The sequence below is a fragment of the Spermophilus citellus genome (assembly GCF_964194105.1).
Source record: "Spermophilus citellus genome assembly, chromosome: 11".
Taxonomy (NCBI): Eukaryota; Metazoa; Chordata; class Mammalia; order Rodentia; family Sciuridae; genus Spermophilus; species Spermophilus citellus.
Genome location: NC_138192.1, coordinates 107,013,219 through 107,032,537, shown reverse-complemented (window position 1 = coordinate 107,032,537; position 19,319 = coordinate 107,013,219). Strand labels below are relative to the sequence as shown.

At 39.7% G+C, this 19,319-nt stretch overlaps 3 protein-coding genes across 7 annotated transcripts in view; 2 read left to right on the top strand and 1 right to left on the bottom strand.

The window, feature by feature from the left end:
- The window catches only part of CMKLR2 (chemerin chemokine-like receptor 2), a 40,492-nt gene extending 30,579 nt beyond the window's left edge, over positions 1-9,913 (top strand). For 2 of the 3 annotated variants that reach the window (XM_081261043.1, XM_081261042.1), the window contains 2 exons: positions 7,856-8,011; positions 8,332-9,913. In XM_081261043.1, the coding sequence (XP_081117169.1) occupies positions 8,361-9,428 (1,068 nt within the window). In that variant the 5' untranslated portion in view covers positions 7,856-8,011; positions 8,332-8,360 and the 3' untranslated portion in view covers positions 9,429-9,913. The remainder of the gene's footprint in view (positions 1-7,855; positions 8,012-8,331) is intronic. The other variant, XM_081261044.1, reaches the window with a different exon arrangement.
- A 2,534-nt stretch (positions 9,914-12,447) lies between these two features.
- On the bottom strand, positions 12,448-15,370 carry EEF1B2 (eukaryotic translation elongation factor 1 beta 2). The gene is made up of 6 exons (XM_081262502.1): positions 15,194-15,370; positions 14,599-14,721; positions 13,624-13,750; positions 13,274-13,340; positions 12,778-12,903; positions 12,448-12,647 (listed from the first exon to the last, which is right to left on the bottom strand). Exons 1-6 carry the CDS (start codon positions 15,271-15,273, stop codon positions 12,493-12,495), a joined length of 678 nt encoding a protein of 225 aa, XP_081118628.1. The 5' UTR covers positions 15,274-15,370; the 3' UTR covers positions 12,448-12,492.
- Positions 15,371-15,758: 388 nt separating this feature from the next.
- The window catches only part of NDUFS1 (NADH:ubiquinone oxidoreductase core subunit S1), a 36,913-nt gene continuing 33,352 nt past the window's right edge, over positions 15,759-19,319 (top strand). Inside the window, exon 1 of one of the 3 annotated variants that reach the window (XM_081262499.1) lies at positions 15,759-15,915. The gene's annotated coding sequence lies outside the window, so the exon portion shown is untranslated. The other 2 variants (XM_081262500.1, XM_081262501.1) reach the window with 2 other exon arrangements.

Sequence of the window (19,319 nt, the reverse complement as noted above, 5' to 3'; positions counted from 1 at the left end):
GTTCCCTAGTTTTAATAGTTTAATAAATATCTCCATAGGCCCTTAAATTTGGCAGAAATGCACAAGGTAAGTCTTTCTTTGTGAACCACATTTTTTACTTTAAGGTTGCAAATATTATTTTGAGATTGCATTATCACACACTTCATTTGCATTCCCTCATATATACAAGGTCTTAAATATTTTTTTTAATGGTACTGAGGATGGAACCCAAAGCCTCAGACATGCTAGTCAAGTGCTCTACCATTGAGCTACCTCCACAACCCTCTTAGTTTTTAAAATTTTATCTATCTATCTATCTATCTATTTATTTAGTGATTCTGGGGATTAAACCCAGAGCCTTGTGCATGCAAAGCAGGCACTCTATTAATTGAGCTATATCCCCAGTCCCCTCTTAGTTTTGTTTTTGTTTTTGTTTTTTTTAAGAGTGAGAGAGAGAGGGAGAGAGAGAGAGAGAGAGAGAGAGAGAGAATTTTTAATATTTATTTTTTAGTTTTCGGCGGACACAACATCTTTGTTTTGTAGGTGGTGCTGAGGATTGAACCCGGGCCGCATGCACATCAGGCGAGCGTGCTACCATTTGAGCCACATCCCCAGCCCAGTTTTTTTTTTTTTTTTTAAACAGTTTTTTTTTTCCCTTAATGTTTATGAAGTACAGTGTTAAAGATTATAAATTCAATTGTTGGGCTGGGGATGTGGCTCAAGCGGTAGCGCACACCTGGCATGCGTGTGGCCCAGGTTCGATCCTCAGCACCACATACCAACAAAGATGTTGTGTCTGCCGAGAACTGAAAAATAAATATTGAAATTCTCTCTCTCTCTCTCTCTCTCTCTCTCTCTCTCTCTCTCTCTCTCTCGCCCCCCCCCCTTCCTCTCTCTCTCTCTGTTTAAAAAAATAAATAAATAAATTCAATTGTTGACAGTATCCTGGAAAGTGTATCAAATGAGAGATTTAGAACTGATGGTGGTAACTATAGCAAAAGAGGGACCCTATACCTTGTTTAAAGAGGAATTCAAATTCTGCCAAGGGAAATGCAGGCCCATTATTAAGAGATAACATAGGGGCTGGGGCTGGGGCTGGGGCTCAAGCGGTAGCACGCTCGCCTGGCATGCATGAGGCCCGGTTTAGATCCTCAGCACCACATACCAACAAAGATGTTGTGTCTGCCGAAAACTAAAAAGTAAATATTAAAAATTCTCTCACTCTAAGAGATAACATAAATTATCAAAAGAAGCTAAAATTGGAATCTTTTTTGTGAAATTTACCAATGTTTAAATCAGAGCACCTTTTTAGCCAAATTAAATACACAGACCACGAGTTTGCAATCTCTATAAAGCACAGTTGCTTGGTAGTCAGTCGGATGAATCATAATAGGCTGAGCCAGGACTCCAAGATGAGAGTACCCACTTGGAAAGAGCAGATACAGCTGCAAGAAATAGAAGAAAGAAGTTCAGGCTGAGATTAATATAATAAGGGTTTCTTAACCTTGGTTCATTGACATTTGCGTCAGATAATTATTTGTCGTCACTAGCTGCCCGTTATAGGATATTTTGGAGCACCCCCGCCCTTACCCACTCGTTGACAGTAGCATATCCCCACCCATTCTCCCTTGTGGCAATCAACAGTGTTTCTAGACATTACCAGATATCCCCCTGCAAAGCAAAATTGCCCTGGATTGAGAACCACAGGTGCAGATTTGGAAGCCATAAAGCATGAAAATTAGTATCTAGGAAATAGGGTAGCATGTGAATGTTCTAACGGGGTGCGGGGGGCACAGAAGCTTGGAGCCTGGGAGACAGCAAACTAGCAGAGGCAAGAAATGTGATAACAGAGGTCAAGGTTCTCCAGAGGACTGGCAGTCCAAAACTGAAACCTAGGAATAAGGAGTAGCAATAAGACAATAACCCAGTTGCCAAATTAGAGGATGAAGAAGTGGGAGCATGGGTCAAGATGTCTGCCAAGTTAGTTACACTCTGAACAGGGAACATGGCTGAGTTCAAGTCTGGGACAAAGCACAGCTTATAGGTAGGAACTGGAAGACCCAAGCTGTGGGAATCTGAGCAATACAATGAGGCAGGGACAGTCATCTAACCAGTGATGACAGGAAGCAGGATGACGGATATGCATGGGGGCTTGTTATTCCCTCTCAAGGACCAGGAAGGTTGTCACAGCTGCAGAGAACAATTCTGGTCCTGGATGCTGGTTCATTATTATATTTCTACATTATTATATATTTAATTAATGTCCTTTATATGTTATTGTAGTAATAGAAACCCAGGAAAGTGAGGGATTTGTCCATGACATTTTTCCCTGAGGCAGGAGTAAGAATTGTCCCATTTCTTATAGCTAGTCTGCACTACCAATTGAGAAAAGGTTGAAGTGAGAATCTCTGGAGAGACCTCTGAGTAGCACCAAGTCTTGCAATTACCTCCTGGGAGCAAGGACTGAGCATTTATTGTTCTGTATGGGAAAAGTCCAATTTGAGAGTTTTAATGTATATAGTTTTCTTCATCACTGTTGAAAATCTCAAAGTCTGCCCTTTGTGTCTCAAATTGGCAGCTGGGATGAATGTGGCCCAGAGCTGTTTTGTTTTAAATCCATAGTTTAAAAGTTAGAAACCTTTCACATTAAAAAACATAAGCCAGGCATTGTGGTGCATACCTATAATCCCGAGACTCCTGAGGGATTAGGCAGGAGGATTGTAAATTTGGGCTGTGTAGTGAGTCCTTGTCTCAAAATCAAAAAATAAAAAGGGGCTGGGGATGTAGCTCAGTGGTAAAATGCTTGCCTAGCATTTGAGAAAGCTCTGGATTAACCCCCAGTTCCAGGAAAAAAAAAATGTAACCTATTGTTTCTATCTATCTTCAAAATAAATGTAGACTCCAATAATTTCTTACCACCCTTACTGTTACCACTCTAATCTAAGTCACTGTTATCTCTAGCCAGGATTCTACAATAATTTTCTAACTGATCTCCTGATTTCTATGCTTTCTACACCACACATAATAGTCTCTTGTTTTTGTTTTTTGTTTTTGTTTTAGTTGTAAATGGACACAATACCTTTGTTTTATTTACTGAGAACCAAACCCAGTGACTCACACGTGTTAGGCAAGTGCTCTAACACTGAATCCCATAAAAGTCTCTTCTAAACATAGCAGAAGCAGGCATCTTTCTATAATACAAATCAGATTTATCTTTCTGCTCAAAATCCTCCAACAAACTACAAGTATTTACATGATCTCACCTCTCACATCCTGTTGAACTGCTTTCCTTCTGTTTGTCCTTTGCTCATTTTTTCTCACCTCATTCTAGATGTACTGACATCCTTCTGTTTCTGGAACACATTAGATACCCTTCTGTTGGAGGGATGGTGGTTCCCTATGCCCGGAACACTGTTCAAGCCTTTGCACTTCTCTTTTCAACAGTCCTATTCAGTCTACCTTATTGAAAATTAAAACCACTCCCATCTCCTTCATCCTGTCCTGTCTTTCATCTTTCTAGATTACTTACACTTTTAACACAGATACAATTTACTTTTTTTAAGACCTATATGTGAAACAGTATTACAATAATTTACTTTTTTATTTGATTGATTGATTGATTGATTGATTGATCGTAGTACTGGGGATTGAACCCAGTGGTGCTCAGCTATCACTGAGCTACATCCTCAGTTCTTTTTCTTTTGAGACAGAGTCTCACTAAATTGCCAAGCCTGGTCTTGAACTTGGAGATCCTCCTACCTTGGCCTCTCGAGTAGCTGGGATTTCAGATATGCACCACTGCACCTGGCTTATGATTTTTATTTTTATTTTTAATTTCTGGGGATTGAACATAGGGACACTTGACCACTGAGCCACATACCTAGCTCTATTTTGTATTTTATTTGGAGACAGGATCTCACTGAGTTGCTTAGCACCTCACTTTCGCTGAGGCTGGCTTTGAACTGGCGATCCTTGTGCCCCAGCCTCTCCAAACTGCTGGGATTACAGGCGTGCACCCCCGTGCCCAGATAATTTTTATTTTTTTACTATCTATCTCTGCCTGCTAGAATCTAAAATTTGAAAAAAAAAATCTTATTTAATGAAGAATCCTAACCAGCTAGAATAAGGCCTGAAAAATGTAGGCACTTAGTAAGAATTTGTTGAATGAATGAGTGATCAGGATTCAGAAATGGTGGTTGCTATTTCTGGATTCTGTGATGGGCTGGATCATGACTCCCCCAAAAACAATTTGATAAAGTCCTAACCTCCTAATGTACATACATGTCAAGGAATGCCAGTTTGCCATTTACCCACCAGAAGAGGCATGAAATAGATTTTCCCTCACAACCTTCATAAGGGAACAACCTTGATTTCACATTTCTAGCCTCCAGGCTGCAAGATAATACATTTCTGATATTTTATGCCATCTGGGAACATATTTTATGATGCTCTGTTAAGGTAGTCCCAGGAAACAAATAGTCTTCAGACTAACTGAGGTGTAAGGGAGGTTTGGAAACTTAATCAGATCTGGAGGTGCTGTAAAGGAACATACAAACAAGGAGTAATAATTAAACAAGAATATGCCCTTAAGGGTTAACTAAATCTGCTCAAGAACCCCATAAGATAGTTGAATTCTACCTTCTTTTCTTCTGCTCTAAGTCAGAGGGAAAATTCTAGCATGTATTTTCCATGAAGAATTCAGCTGGCCCAGAGGCTCAGGAGACTGAGACAGGAGGATTGTGAGTTCAAAGCCAGCCTCAGCAAAAGTGAGGCCCTAAGCAACTCAGTGACACTCTGTCTCTAAATAAAATACAAAATAGGGCTGGGTATGTGGCTCAGTGGCTGAGGCTCCTGAGTTCAACGAGGATAGCCAAAATAATAATAATAATTGTTGGGAAAACATATAACGGCAGCAGCACCCCAGAGAAAAACCCCAACATGGTGCCTAACGACCCTTTTTCTCCTCTTTAAACCCTGCTGGTGGGAAGCCTTAGCCCCAATAAGAATTAACTTCTTGGGCTCCAGAACTGACATATGGAAGAGCTTGCCAATAAACGGGTGACCTGTTATCTACCTCAGCCCTGCTACCTCTCCTTAGACCTATATAAACCCACAGCCTTTTGTAATAAATCGGAACCTCTCCGGTGATCTGTGTCGTGTGGTGTCTCCCATTCATAGTGCGGTTTGGTGTCTTCCAGTCTTACAATAATTCAGCTGGGCAGCATTCAGCTCCTCTTGAGGCTTTGTCTCCAAGCCTAAACTGATCCTTGAATTAATTTATTCATCTGCTTTCTAGAAGATTAGGATCTTCTCTGGTACAAGGCTTTGTTTGAAGGGATTCTGTTCATCCTCAAGATATTGCACCCCCATACCCCCAGGAGAATTGGAGCCGTGTGTTCTAGTTCTACCCAAGCCCTGTGATGATCATGTTCTCCAAGCAGGGTCAGTAATGATACTGGAAGAGGGAGACTCCTGGCTTTGGTGAGGATAGTCGTTGTGAGCTATTGGGGATTTTCCATGGGCTTTTCTTGAAGGAAGGAGGTTCCTTCTACTTGCCATTTTGTTTTATAAGGTAGTTCAAACCACCACCTGGGCTGTTTGGCTGCAAAATTCCTAATAGCCTAAAAGAACAGGTCATAGACACCAGGAAGGTAGCCATGTTCTAGTATGCAGTGAACTGGAAGAATTTGTCACTGGGGAGGATCAGCTACCAGAAGGAATGAGAGGGCAGAGTAAGATCTCAGGTCTGAAAGAACAGAGCAGCAAAGACAGAAGTCAATTCTTGTTCAGTGGAGTAGGAAACTTGAAGGAAATGATTTGGTGTCAAGGAATAAGTCAGGATCCTGGGGATAGAACTGTGAGTAAAGGTTCCAAAGATTCTGGCAATGACATTGATTTAAAGGTAAACTCAAAATGCTCTCCTAAGGCTTTAAAATCATCTTGGTTCTGAACAGGATTTGTAGCAGAGCCAAACACTTATTAAGCATATATTAAATACCTCTGATATATTAGAACTTGTGCTAGGCACTATGGAGTACAGAGATGATAGACATTATTTCCAAGGAGATTCCAGTTGGTAGTGGAAAATTTAAAAATAAATGAATGACAAATATAGTGTGTTAAGTGTGATAAAAGAAGCATGACAAAAGAGGGGAATGATGTAGTGGTTAAGAGTTCAGGCTCTCGGCCCAACAAATCTAAGTTTAGATCCTGCCTCTACAATCGCAGTTTGCATGATCTTGAGAAAGCGTGTCTGTTGATATTCTTTCTTATAATTGAGAATAATAATAGTTCTTACCTATTGTATAAGATTCTTATGAGGATCAAATTAGATCATACATGCCTGGCAGCTAGTAAATTTCCAATAACATTGATTATTATTTACAATAATAATAATAATTATAATTTTCTGTAGGAAAATAATGTCAGGAAATGGTTCCAAGGCAAGGTGGCATTTGAGTTGAATATTGAAGAACAAAAGGAAGTTGGCTGGGCCTAGGAGGAAGCTATTGAATTGCTTTTGTTTTTAAATTATGCCCTGCCAGATTCCTCAAAAGATTTTAGGTAAGATAATGAATTCAATGATAGTCAACTGAATTCAAGATGCCTGTGAGTAACAAGGGATTTTTTTTTTTTCTTCTCAGCACTGGGGATTGAACCCAGGGTTGCTCTACCACTGAGCTACATCCTCAGTCTTTTTTGAGACAGGTTTTTGCTAAGTTGCTCAAGGCTGACTTGGAACTTGCAAGCCTCCTGCCTCAGCCTCCCTTAGAAGCTGGAATTACAGGTGTTCCCAGTGACACAGGATGTTTTGATCTCTTCATTTTAACCCCTTCTACAATCCCAGGTCTTACATAGTTGCTGATTTTTAATTGTAGCTCCATACATGAATACAACTGTTAATATATCTTTCACTTGATTTTTAACACTGCAGATAAAAATAACATAAAATTGAAGATGCCAGTCCAGTATTTTATTTTGATTAAGAAACTGACATTTGGGCTTGCCCAGCATGTGTGAAGCATTGGGTTTGATCCTCAGCTCCACATAAAAATAAATAAATAAAATAAGGGTATTGTGTCAAAAAAAAAAGAAACTGACATTCAAGACTTCTTAACCCAGGAAAACTGACTTTGTTTACAAAAGAAAAGGGGCAGCAAAATGAGAACACTTTGGTAGACGTATTAGATTAATTTGGTATGGGCCAAAAAAAGAAAAAGTAAAACTGATAAAGAAATCTTTGTGTCAATAACTATAGAAAATAATTCAAATTAATACAAAACAAAGGAATATCAGTAAAAATATTTAGCTGAGTGCCAGTAGCATTTGCCTGTAGACCCAGCTCCTCAGGAAGCTGATGCAGCTGTATCACAACTTCAAAGCCACCCTGGGCAAATTAGCAAGAGCTTGTCTCAATAAAAATGGGTTGGAAATATAGCTCAGTGGTAGAGTGCTTGCCTATCATTCACAAGACCCTCATTTCAATCCCCCATACAACAAAAAAGAAAAAAAATTCATAACTTAATTGCATTCTACAGGAAGTTAATATAGAAATTAAGTGGTCAAAATTAAGTTTATTCCAAAAGATACACTTTGGCTGGGCGTGGTAGTGCATGCCTGTAATCCCAGCAGCTTGGGAGGCTAATGCAGGAGGATCATGAGTTCAAAGTTAGCCTCAGGAACTTGGTGAGGCTCTAAGCAACTTAGTGAGACCCTGTCTCTAAATAAAATATTTTAAAAAAGGGGTGGGGATGTTGCTCAGTAGTTAAGTCACCCTGGGTTCAATCCGTGGTACAAAAAAAAAAAAAAAAAAAAAACTTTGGCTGAAAAGTCATCTATATTAATATAATTCTAACATGTTTGCATTCATAAACAGAATCAGAACATCCTTGAATGCAAAAAAGTGGATCAGAATCTTCAGGGCTTACCTGACATTCCAAGTGGATGAGCCTCGAAAGCAGTTGGAGTTCTCTGTCTACAGTTTAAGAAATCAGAGATACAAATCCAGATTTGGAACTCATCACTGTGTAAAGTATTAATCTGTTTTATAAGTGTTTGTTGAATGTTAAGATTCTCTTTAGTCAGATCTATAAGCATTATGTATAGAGGAATTGCACCTGTAGAATCAACCATTTTAATTTAACTCTCACTGAATACGCAAATGAACTCAAACAGCTTAGAGAATGATAATTGGAGAAACTGAGGCCTACCAATGCTTGAACATTGCAAAGTCGTCCCCCCAAATAGAATATGTTTGGTTATAAGATGAAATATTTTTATCTTTATGTTTCTAATAATTCACTGAACTTTTCTCATAAATATTTTTTTTTCCTTTTAAATTTGTTCCCATAGATTTCCTCATTCTCCACCCTACCAAGATCATGGAAGATTTAGAGGAACCATTATTTGAAGAATTTGATAATTATTCCTATGCCTTGGAATATTACTCTCCAGAGTCTGGTATGGAGGAAAAAGTCCACCTGGGAATTGTTCACTGGGTCTCCCTGGTATTATGTGGTTTAGCATTTGTCCTGGGAATTCCAGGAAATGCCATTGTCATTTGGTTCACAGGATTCAAATGGAAGAAGACAGTCACTACTCTCTGGTTTCTTAATCTAGCTATTGCGGATTTCATTTTTGTTCTCTTCCTGCCCCTGTACATCTCCTATGTGGCCATGAATTTCCACTGGCCCTTTGGCATCTGGTTGTGCAAGGCTAATTCCTTTATTGCCCAGTTGAACATGTTTTCCAGTGTGTTTTTCCTAACAGTGATCAGCCTGGACCGCTATATCCACCTGATTCATCCAGTTTTGTCTCATCGGCACCGAACACTGAAGAACTCTCTGATTGTTATTATATTGGTCTGGCTTTTGGCTTCTCTAATTGGCGGTCCTGCACTGTACTTCCGGGATACTCTGGAGCTCAATAACCACACTCTTTGCTATAACAATTTCCATGAGCATGATCCTGACCTCACCCTGATGAGGCACCACATTCTGACTTGGGTGAAATTTATTGTTGGCTACCTCTTCCCTTTACTAACAATGAGTATTTGTTACTTGTGTCTCATCTTCAAGGTCAAGAAGCGAAGCATCCTCAGCTCCAGTAAGCATTTCTGGACAATCCTGGCTGTGGTCATGGCCTTTTTGATTTGCTGGACTCCCTATCACCTGTTCAGTATTTGGGAGCTCACTATTCACCACAGTAGCTATTTCCACCAGGTGTTGCAGGCTGGAATCCCCCTCTCCACTGGTTTGGCATTCCTCAATAGTTGCTTGAATCCCATCCTTTATGTCCTAATTAGTAAAAAGTTCCAAGCTCGCTTCAGGGCCTCAGTTGCTGAGATACTGAAGTACACGCTATGGGAAGTCAGCTGTTCTGGCACAGTGAGTGAGCAGCTCAGGAACTCTGAAACCAAGAATTTGTCTCTCCTGGAAACAGCCCAATAAGTTTACTTTTCCACAAATCAGTACCAGGTTTTTGTGTTGGTCCCTTGACAAATGCTTCCAGTTTAAATTTGGTTCCAAGATTTAGCACTGACCATGTTTTGTTTTGTTCATTTTGTTGACATCATATTTTTTGTGTGGATATAAAACTTAGAAAGGATCTGTACAATATTTTTTCTGCACTTAATGATCTGTGTCATTCTTGCTAATTATATCACAGTGAATTAATCATCACTGTTGAAGCAGTATTGTTTTTATCTTAACTTTTTAAAGACCATAATTGTTAATATTAAGTGACTAATTAAAAAACGTTAAAATGTTTGCTTAAATCCATTTTAATTTTTACAAGTAACCTATTAGACATATTCTTAAAATACATGTATACTTCTTTATGTAATCTATTCACATTTGTGAATTAAAGTGACAGTTAATTTTAAATTTTTTTTCCAATTAACTACCATTACTCAATAAACTGCTCCAAAATGTAGTTGCTTAAACAGGAATTATCGTCTCACAAACATAAGCATCAGGAATTCAAAGGCACAGAAGAGAGGTTTGTCAGTGCTTTGCGGTCTGGTGCCTCAGCTGGACTTGGTTGTGCAAAAGGCTGAGGCTTGGAACAGTTGAGGTCTGGCTGAGCAGCTTCTGTCTCATCCTTTCACTCCCCATACAGGTACCCCACCATGGCTCTTCAGAGTGGCCAGAGCTCCAAAAGCCAATGTGGAACTTCTAGTCCTTTTAAAGGCTATGAATGGAACTAATACAGTATTACTTCCATTGTACTTGATTGGTCAAAGCTTGAGGATTGTGTAAGTGCACAAAAAATGGAAGGCTGACCTAAAGGTATATTATATTAATCTCATATTGGTGTCTATACCTGTAGGAGCAGAATGTAGAAATATCTACATCCTCAAGCATTCTCTAATTACAGTGGAACTGGGCTGGCCTATCCACCATCTGGATGTCAGTGTTTTTAATCTACACACTTGCACATATCCAGAATTTTTCAAAAACAATTTTATCAGGAGATAAGACTTAGGCACACGTTTTTTGACACTTGCCATCAAGAGATGGGGGAAGGGGATGCTCTGTGTTTCCACACCTTTAAACTGAGCCAGTCTAGTCCTGCCCTCTGGTGGCTCTTTTGTTACTAATAATCTGAAAATTTCTCCCTTGATTTTAGGTTTAGATATATTATCTGATTAAATCCTCTTCATAATGAAAATTTTTTCACACTTTGGTACTCACAACATAAAATCAGACTGAAAGGAAAGAGCACTGAGGATTTTTTGAAGAAACTGACCTAAACAAATCATTTTAATTTATTTGGTTCCTGTCTAAAAAATGAGACATTCAAAGATAATTTCCACTGGGTACACACCTATAATCTCAGTGATTTGGGAGGCTGAGGCAGGAGGAAAGTTTGAAACCAACCTCAGCAAGTTAGTGAGACCTGTTTCAAAACAAAAAAAAAAGGGGGGGGAGGGGTAGGGATATGGCTTAGTGCTTAAGTAATCGTGGGTTCATTCTCTGGTACCAAAAAGGGGAAAAATCCATTTTCCAAGCTGTACTTTTATAAAAATTAGTTAAAAAAAATACAAATACCCACATATACGAATATATAAATCTAAGAATTTGTGTCAATTAAATGTTACACATATCCCAAACTCAGCTGTAGGGGCTGAGGATGTAGCACAGTGGTAGAAAGCATTTACTTAGCATGCACAAGGCACTGTATTCAATACCCAGCACCACTGAAAAACCAACAAAAAAACACCTATTGGGCTAGGGTTGTGGCTCTCCTCTCACATGTGAGACCTGGGTTCCATCCCCAGCACCACATAAAAATAAACAAAATAAAAATATTTAAAAACAAAAAACACCTATTTTCAGTACTTGACTAGCACGGATTAGCACTTAATATATAGCACTATTTACTAGAAGCAAAAGGTTGATTTCCAATCCCTAGTAAAACACACCACTCCCATATTCAAGCACCTTATGAAACTTCCCAAGAAAATAAAGCTTATCTAGTTCAATTAGCAATCATTTACCTATATATAAATGTTCCTCCCAGGGCACAGGACACATTTCAGATCACATGACAGGTAATAAGTTCTGTGAGGGGCTGGGGTTGTGGCTCTGGTAGAGCACTTGCCTAGCACATGAGGCACTGGGTTCAATCCTCAGCACATTAGTATCGACAACTAAAAATATCTTAAAAAAAGGTTCTGTGAGGTGTGGTATTACATATCACATGCCTGCAATCCATCTTCCAGGAGGGTAAAATAGGTTTTCAAATCAGAAACAGCCTGGGCAATTTAAGACTGCGTCTCAAAAAATAGAAATGGCCAATAGGACCATACCAGTTCAATACCCAGTACTGTTCCAAAAAAGGTTTACTTCATAGACATCATTTTAAATCTGTAACATATTTACAAGTGCTTTTATGACAATTTTGGCACTTTTCCTAACCCAACTTCCCTCCTCTAACACTGTAACATCTTTTAATACTCAATGTTATTTTTGAGTGAGATTTGTCATCAAATCAATTTGAAGATGTTGGCTTATGGCAGGGCATGGCGGCACATACCTACTTTGTTGGCTGAGGCAGAACTAAGAGTTCAAAGCCTGATGCAGCAAAAGCAATGTGCTTAGAAACTCAGTGAGTCCCCATCTCCAAATCAAATGCAAAATAAGGCTGGCATGAGACCCAGTTTAGGATGTGCGTGAGTTCAATCCCCTACACCCAAAAAATGGTCTGGGAATGTAACTCAGTAGCAGAGTGCTTGCCTAACACCTATAAGGTCCCAAGTTGGATTTCCAGTAACACAAATAAGGGCACGGCAGAGTTAAACAGACTGTCATCAGCATGATACACTGCTGACGACTTCACTAACAGGTACAAAGCTACATCAGAATTGATAAATATTTAATAAGAATGTTAAATTTTATTACCTATTAATTACATAGCATTGAATTCCTTCCCTCAAAATGAAAAGGAATGCTCAAGAGCCAAGGGTAATCTTTCAAGCTTTTATTTCAGTGCAACAATCCAGGATGGATTTTAGATCTTGTTAAAAGCAGCCACGTCCATGGACTGCACATAGTCCTCAAATGCAGTGATCCGTTCCTCCAGCATATCTGTTCCAACTTTATCATCTTCAACTACACACTGTATTTGAAGTTTTTTAATACCATATCCCACTGGAACTAGTTTAGCTAAAAAAAAAAAAAAAAAAAAAAAAAAAATAAGAAAAATCTGAAGTTAGAAAAGTCTTGTTAATGGGCATAGGTTGAAAATATATGCAAATTCCAGATTTCAACTTCAAAACCCAAAAATTAAACTCACAGGAACCCCAGACCAAGCCATCCGCTTGAATGCTCCTGACACACTCCTCTAATTTTGCCATATCTGTCTCATCATCCCAAGGTTTCACATCTAGTAAGATGGAAGACTTGGCGACAAGTGCAGGTTCTAAAAAACAAGAAACAGCATTATTTAAAGTAATCATGTTTTCACCATAATCCAAATATCAATTGGTTTTGGAAGCATGAGGTCCTTAGCCAAACATAACTAAACAATACATCATGTGTCTGTCACACACATGTGCCCACTTTCTCTTTGGCTAAGAAAGAGGCATATAATTGTATAACAGTTTATTTCCCACAGAGGAATGCCACAACTGCTACTATTAGAACAGCTGCAGACCAGTAGCTGTGGAAGTTTTATGAAAGGTTTTGAAACACTGACCTATTCAACAAAAGTGGAGGAAATTACTTTGAGGTCAAGTTTTGAAAAAGATCATTCATATTACTATGAAATGAATGAAAACAAAATGACCTACTTTTGGCTTTCTTTGATTCATACTGTGCAAGGCGTTCTTCCCTTAGCCTCTTTGCTTCTTCACTTTCCTGTAAAGAAAAAAATATATTTCACAAAGCTGGTTATTCCTCTGCTGAAAGCTGGAGGTGGTGATATCATCACAAGACCAGCTTTATCAGAAAAAAGCAAATCCATCACGAACTCAGCCGAAAGATGGTGATTTGATTTTATTCATCATGTAACCAGTGTGAATCAATGTTTTAAAGGCAGATAATAAAAGCCAGGATTCAAATCCAGGTAATCTGGCAATAACATTCATACTTATACACAAAGATACACTGCCTATATATTTTACATAAAAAGCTGTCATACCTCTTCATCATCAGATCCAAAGAGATCAATGTCATCATCATCTTTGCTATCTGTAGCTCCACTCCCTGTGGTGTCTTCCACATTGGCAGGGCCATACTTTCCCAAAGCTTTCTTCACTCCTGGAAGGCTTGAAAAAAAAAATTCAATTCAATTGCTATTAGGTTGGTATAATGTCTTTTCCTGGACAATGTGAGATTTTATATTTATAATTGTATATAGTTAGGTCCCTTTTGTATTAAGAATTCACTCTTTACACATTTAGCACTACTGGAAAATTGAACCCAGGCCATTAAGCATAGTAAGCAAGTCTCTGAGCTACAATTGCAGGGTGCCCTTTTAAATTTTGAGACAGGGTCTTGCAAAGTTGCTGGGGCTGGCCTCCACCTGCAAACCTCCTGCCTCAGCCTCCTGAGTAGCTGGGATTACAGACTTGTGCCCCTGAGCCAGGTTAGAATTTACACTTTAACACACTCCCAGGTAAACACTTTAGTAAGTCCAACTCCTCACCCAAAAAACATTAGTACCATGTGAGATGTTATATTCAATACTCACTATGATTTACTCTTTCAGTATCAACATTTCTGTTTGAGATTTCAGTAAGTATGCTCAGTTCCATTCTTAGTGAACTGGAATCCACTTCCCCAAACTTCCACCCTTGTTGGTAGTTTCAGAAGAATGGCCAAGGACTGAATGATTGAGCCACCCTCTCACCCCATCGGTGGCCCCCCCAGGTCAAGGTCGTAGCACATTGGCAGGGCAGTGTGGGGAAAAGTTGAATTGCTGCTGTCCATGTTCTACCTGTTCTGTGAAAAAATGCAGGACTTCAGTCTCTTGGCCTTCTAAGATTACAAAGAAATTTAGCTTACAATATACCAACAGGACTAAAGTAGCCTGGGTCCACTTTTGTCATGTGAAAATCCTGATTAAGCTTATAAAGCAGTCTTATTCTTCAGATAGATACAAAGATACTTTTACCTGGCCTTTTCCTTTTCATAAGACTTGATGTGATTATACCAACGTAGGGCATGGCACAAGTCCGCAGGCGGGGGGCCAGAGACGGCTTCAAATACTGCCACATCTGCTTGTGATGGCACATACCTGCCAAAGATAAACAATTATACATTTTTAAACGACACAAACATCAGAAAATAAATTACATAGCTAATCAGTCAAAGTAATTAATGGGATATCGCCCACTTATTACCGAGATGAGTTGCTTAAGTTTTTAAATTATAAGCTGCTTAAGATCAGAGACCATCTGTTTGGTTAAACCACGCTATCCGGAGAAATACCTGCCACTTCGGTAGATCTCAAAGTCTGTGCTCTATCTACAGGCTAACACTTCCTAACTTAGAAAAGAGGTAGAAATACAAACTTGGTTGAATCATGTAAGTGGAAATAAAGCACATTTTGACCTTTACTCTATAACATCGCCTTCCCTGGAGGCGGTGCTCGAGCCGTCCCGGGGTCTAGCCTCCTTCCCCCCTGCTCCTGGGGTGGCTGCGCCACGTGGCCCCGGACGCCCGGCACCAGAAGCTCCCTAGCCGCCCGCCTCGGCCGGTCCGCTCACCCCTCGATGTAGCTCTTGTCCGCCAAGTAATCATTGAGCACCTGGAGGCCGGCCGGGGTTTTCAGGTCTCCGAAACCCATGGCCTTGTCTGTTACCGGTAGCTGGATAGCAGCGGAGGAAAAGAGCGCGAGAGGTCGGCGCCCAGCGCTAAAAGAGAGAAAAGGGCCCCAGCCGGCCGGAAATTTCCTTATATAGAGATGGAGGCGTTTCCCTCCGCTGCACCCGGCTAAAGGTTAAAGGTCAAATTACGTTACTATTCACACTCTTCCACGTAAAAATTGGGGAGTTCTGAAGTTCTGAATTAAATGGCCCACAAGTGGTCCGCGCACATTTCGGTGTCTTTGAAAATAAATTAACAGAAGGGGCATTTCTTAAATTCGTACCTCCGCGGCTTCCAAAAACTACAGGAACCGCCCCTTGAAATGCCGGAGATGACCGAAGGCGCTAGGTCTCAAGGTTCCGGCTACTTCCGGCGGAACTGCAGGTCCAAGTTGTCTGCCCCGCCTCTTCCGAGCCCTTCGTCAGGTTGACGGGAATTGCCGAATTTAACCGAAATGTGAAATTATCGAATCAGGGTTTCTGGTCCCTCTTGACTTTCCGTTCACCAGGCCCGGCTGACAGAATTAGCCGAGACCGCCATATTGGATAAGTTGCCGGGTCTCCGAGGGGTCAGTGTGGGCCGGACACTCCAGCTGAGTAGCTGCAGCGGCTCCGGGCAGAAGGTGAGGTAGTGTTTAGGTGAGAAGGCTGAGTGATCTCGGCCAAAGTTTTATTTTTTGACGGGACTGCCTTATGTGGCCCAGGCGACTTGTTCTCCTTTGCCCTTGACTGGGCACCGCCTCCCGCCCTGCCGCCTTGGGAACCCCTGAGTTCCGGCAGGTGAGAATGTTAGTCTTGGTTTCTGGTCCGATGGAGCAGAAAGGAGGAGGAGGGTCGGGAGACCCTCTGAAACGCTTGCCTGAATGCGGGCTTGTGAGCGACCTCTCCACTGCAAGGAAAATCAGGAGTAGGCCGTTTTGTTCCTCGGAAAAGCACCTGGGTCACAGTGATTTGGGCCTAAAGGCTTAAACATTTCCCGCAAATTTCCATATGCTGCACCTGGAAGAGTACGTTATTACTTAGTCGCTGTTGCTTAGGCAACTGTTAATGCCTGTGATGGTTGTTTTGTTTTGTCTACTAATCACTTTGGGTAGCACTTTTTATTCCTTTTCCTGACGCGGAAACTGACAAAGGACTTTAAAAAGAGTTAGCGTAAGGTCGCATTTATAAACACAGTTACGTTATTTACAAGTTCTTGGGTTCTAAACCCATTTCCTGTAAGATATGGGTCAGACACAACTCTCTTCACCCGTGAACTGAGAATATAGAAAATGTAACGGGAATTGTTTTTGATGAATAAACATCAAGTTCCTTTTTGTTTTTGAAAAATGTTTCTTTTCGTTGAGTTGTGAATCATTACATTTAGTGTTATAAGCCTGCAAGAGCACCTGCACTTTTTAATTCCAGACAGGTGGTCTCTAAATTACAGCCAGAGATTGGAGACGTAGTTCACTTAATAAATAGTTCCTGAACATGTACAGTAAACCAGAAGTTAGTCCATAAAGAAGAACAAAATGGGTTATATGGGTGGGAATTTATCAGGAAATTTTAAAATAGGCTGATGAGGAAAGCCTAAGACCTTTAAGCCAAAATCCGAAGGATGGGGAGGGACCAGAAAGATCTGAGGGAAGAGCCTTTCAGGATGAGGACAGGTATAGAAAAATGTGGAAGCTAGGAAACCTGCGAAGAGGCTATTGAAATGGTGCAGGCAAGAGGGGGATGGTGACTTGGAATAGGGTAATATTTTGGAGGGAGAGAACTGAATGGGTGCAGAATATGTGGTGGAGAAGGTGGAGTATTATAGTCCCTATGTGGAAAAATGTCGGTTCTAGTTTTAGAGGTGATTGGTCATTAACATTTTCCCAACAAAAGTACAGTTTTCCTCTGTATCTGCAGAGTCCACATTTGCAGATTCCCCATCTTCAGATTCAGCCAACTTTGGATCAGAAGTATTCAGGAAAAAGTTTTGGAAAATTTGAAAAAACAAATCTTGAATTTGCTGTACACAGAGCACTAAGTTGCATCCAGGAGAATGAAGTGATGTGTAGGCATACCCTGCTATATATAGTCTTCTGCTGTTTAACAGATCTTTAGTCTGTCTCCATAACTTATTTGTTTGAGCATTTTCCACCTCAAAGTGAATTGATCTTGTCCATGAACTCTAGTTAGGCCTCTAAAAGGATAACTGTCATTATTTCCATTCCTATCCATAGATAAATATGTTTAAAGCATATTTGCAACAGAAGTGTTGCAAATCTGTATTTCTTATGTTGGAGCAATGCAGTGTTCCATTCGTTGCTGAATGTTCAACAGATAGGCTAATTCACACTACTTTTATATTGTGTTACTCTGATTCAGCAAATTCAGGTTTACTTTTATATGCCATCAGTAGTTTTTATTAGGACAGATGCTACTCATTTTGGAACTTGGTGATAAGACCATTTGGTCACTGTTTTTGTAAGGGCACTGTGCTAGGGCTTCAGAAAAGGGAAAGATCAAATTCCTTGCCCTCATAGAGCTTATACTCTAATGGATACTAAAATTGATACCTAACCTGCAGTTAAATAAATGGAATAATAAATACACACAAACACAATGGGTATTGGTAGAAAAGGAGCACAAAGGAAGAGTACTTCAGAACTGATTGTCAGTGCCCAATACAGCCTTAATTCAGCTTTCACTGGCAGTTATTGAACTCCTAGTAAGAGCATATTGCTTAGGAAGTATTATTATTCTTCTTTGGCTCTGTACATAAGGAACTAGAAACTGAGGGGCTGGGTTGTGGCTCAGTGGTAGAGTGCTCGCCTAGCATGCACGAGGCACTGGGTTTGATCCTCACATACATGTAAAATAAAGATGTTCACCTAAAACTTAGGGAGAATAAATACTTAAAAAAAAATAGAAACCGAGTTGCCCAAAATTACTGGAATGTAACAGATGTGCAAATTTATTATGGAATTTATGAATTATTGTAATTGATAAATTAGTGAAATTAAACGAAATCTGAATGAAATTTCCTATTACATATCATCTATGATAAATTTGCAAAATTTTTGCTTAAAATGTATATATGTTCTATTTTCTAATAGTATTACTGCAACTATTGAAAGTGTTTCACTGTTCAGATATTTTTGTGATTTTTATTTTAATACCTTTAAAAGTTCCAATGAAAAATGATGGGTTTAGAGTCTTAGCCTTTATTTTACACATAACTTTATTTTACACATAAATGATAATGTGAGTAAAGAGAAAGTTCATTGCATAGTACAAAAAAGAACTAAAAAGAGTGCAGGTACCTTTTCTGTTCGCCCATGTGTGTCTTTATTCAAGTGGTAATGTTTATATAATCCATCCCCATTCATTTTGGTAATTCAGCAAAACGCAGGGCAGCATGTCAATTTAGCACTATTTATTTTATTTTATTTTGTTTTAGTATTGAAGATTTAACCCGGGGCACTTTACCACCAAGTTACATCCCCAATACTTTTAATTGTTTTTTAATTTTGAGACAGGGTCTTGCTGAGTTTCTAGGGTCTTGTTCAGTTGCTAAGGCCAGCCTTGAACTTGCAGTCCTCCTGTCTTAGTCTCCTTAGTCATTGGGATCACAAGCATGCACCATTACACCCAACATCTTATGCACTGTTGACATTTGGTAACTATTTTCAAGGATTGTCCTGTGCATTGTAGGATGCTTAGCAGCATTATGCCCTCTCCCCACTAGATGTCAGTAGCTCCTTCCCAGTTGTGAAAATAAATGTCTCCAGACCAAATTGCCAAATACTCTCTAGGAAGCAAAATTGTCCCTAGTTGAGAACCACTGTTTTAAAGCTTACTTTAAGCCTTGAGGATAGGTACTGAAGATAGAGTTCATCGTATAATGAGAGTATGTAAACATATAATTGCAAATCTAATAAGGTAAATGTACTACTTAGCACTGAAAACAGATCTTAAGACACAGAGAAGACTTTCTTGCAAACTATCTCAGTATATTTCAGGAGCATTTAGGAGGTGACTACACTTAGAACAC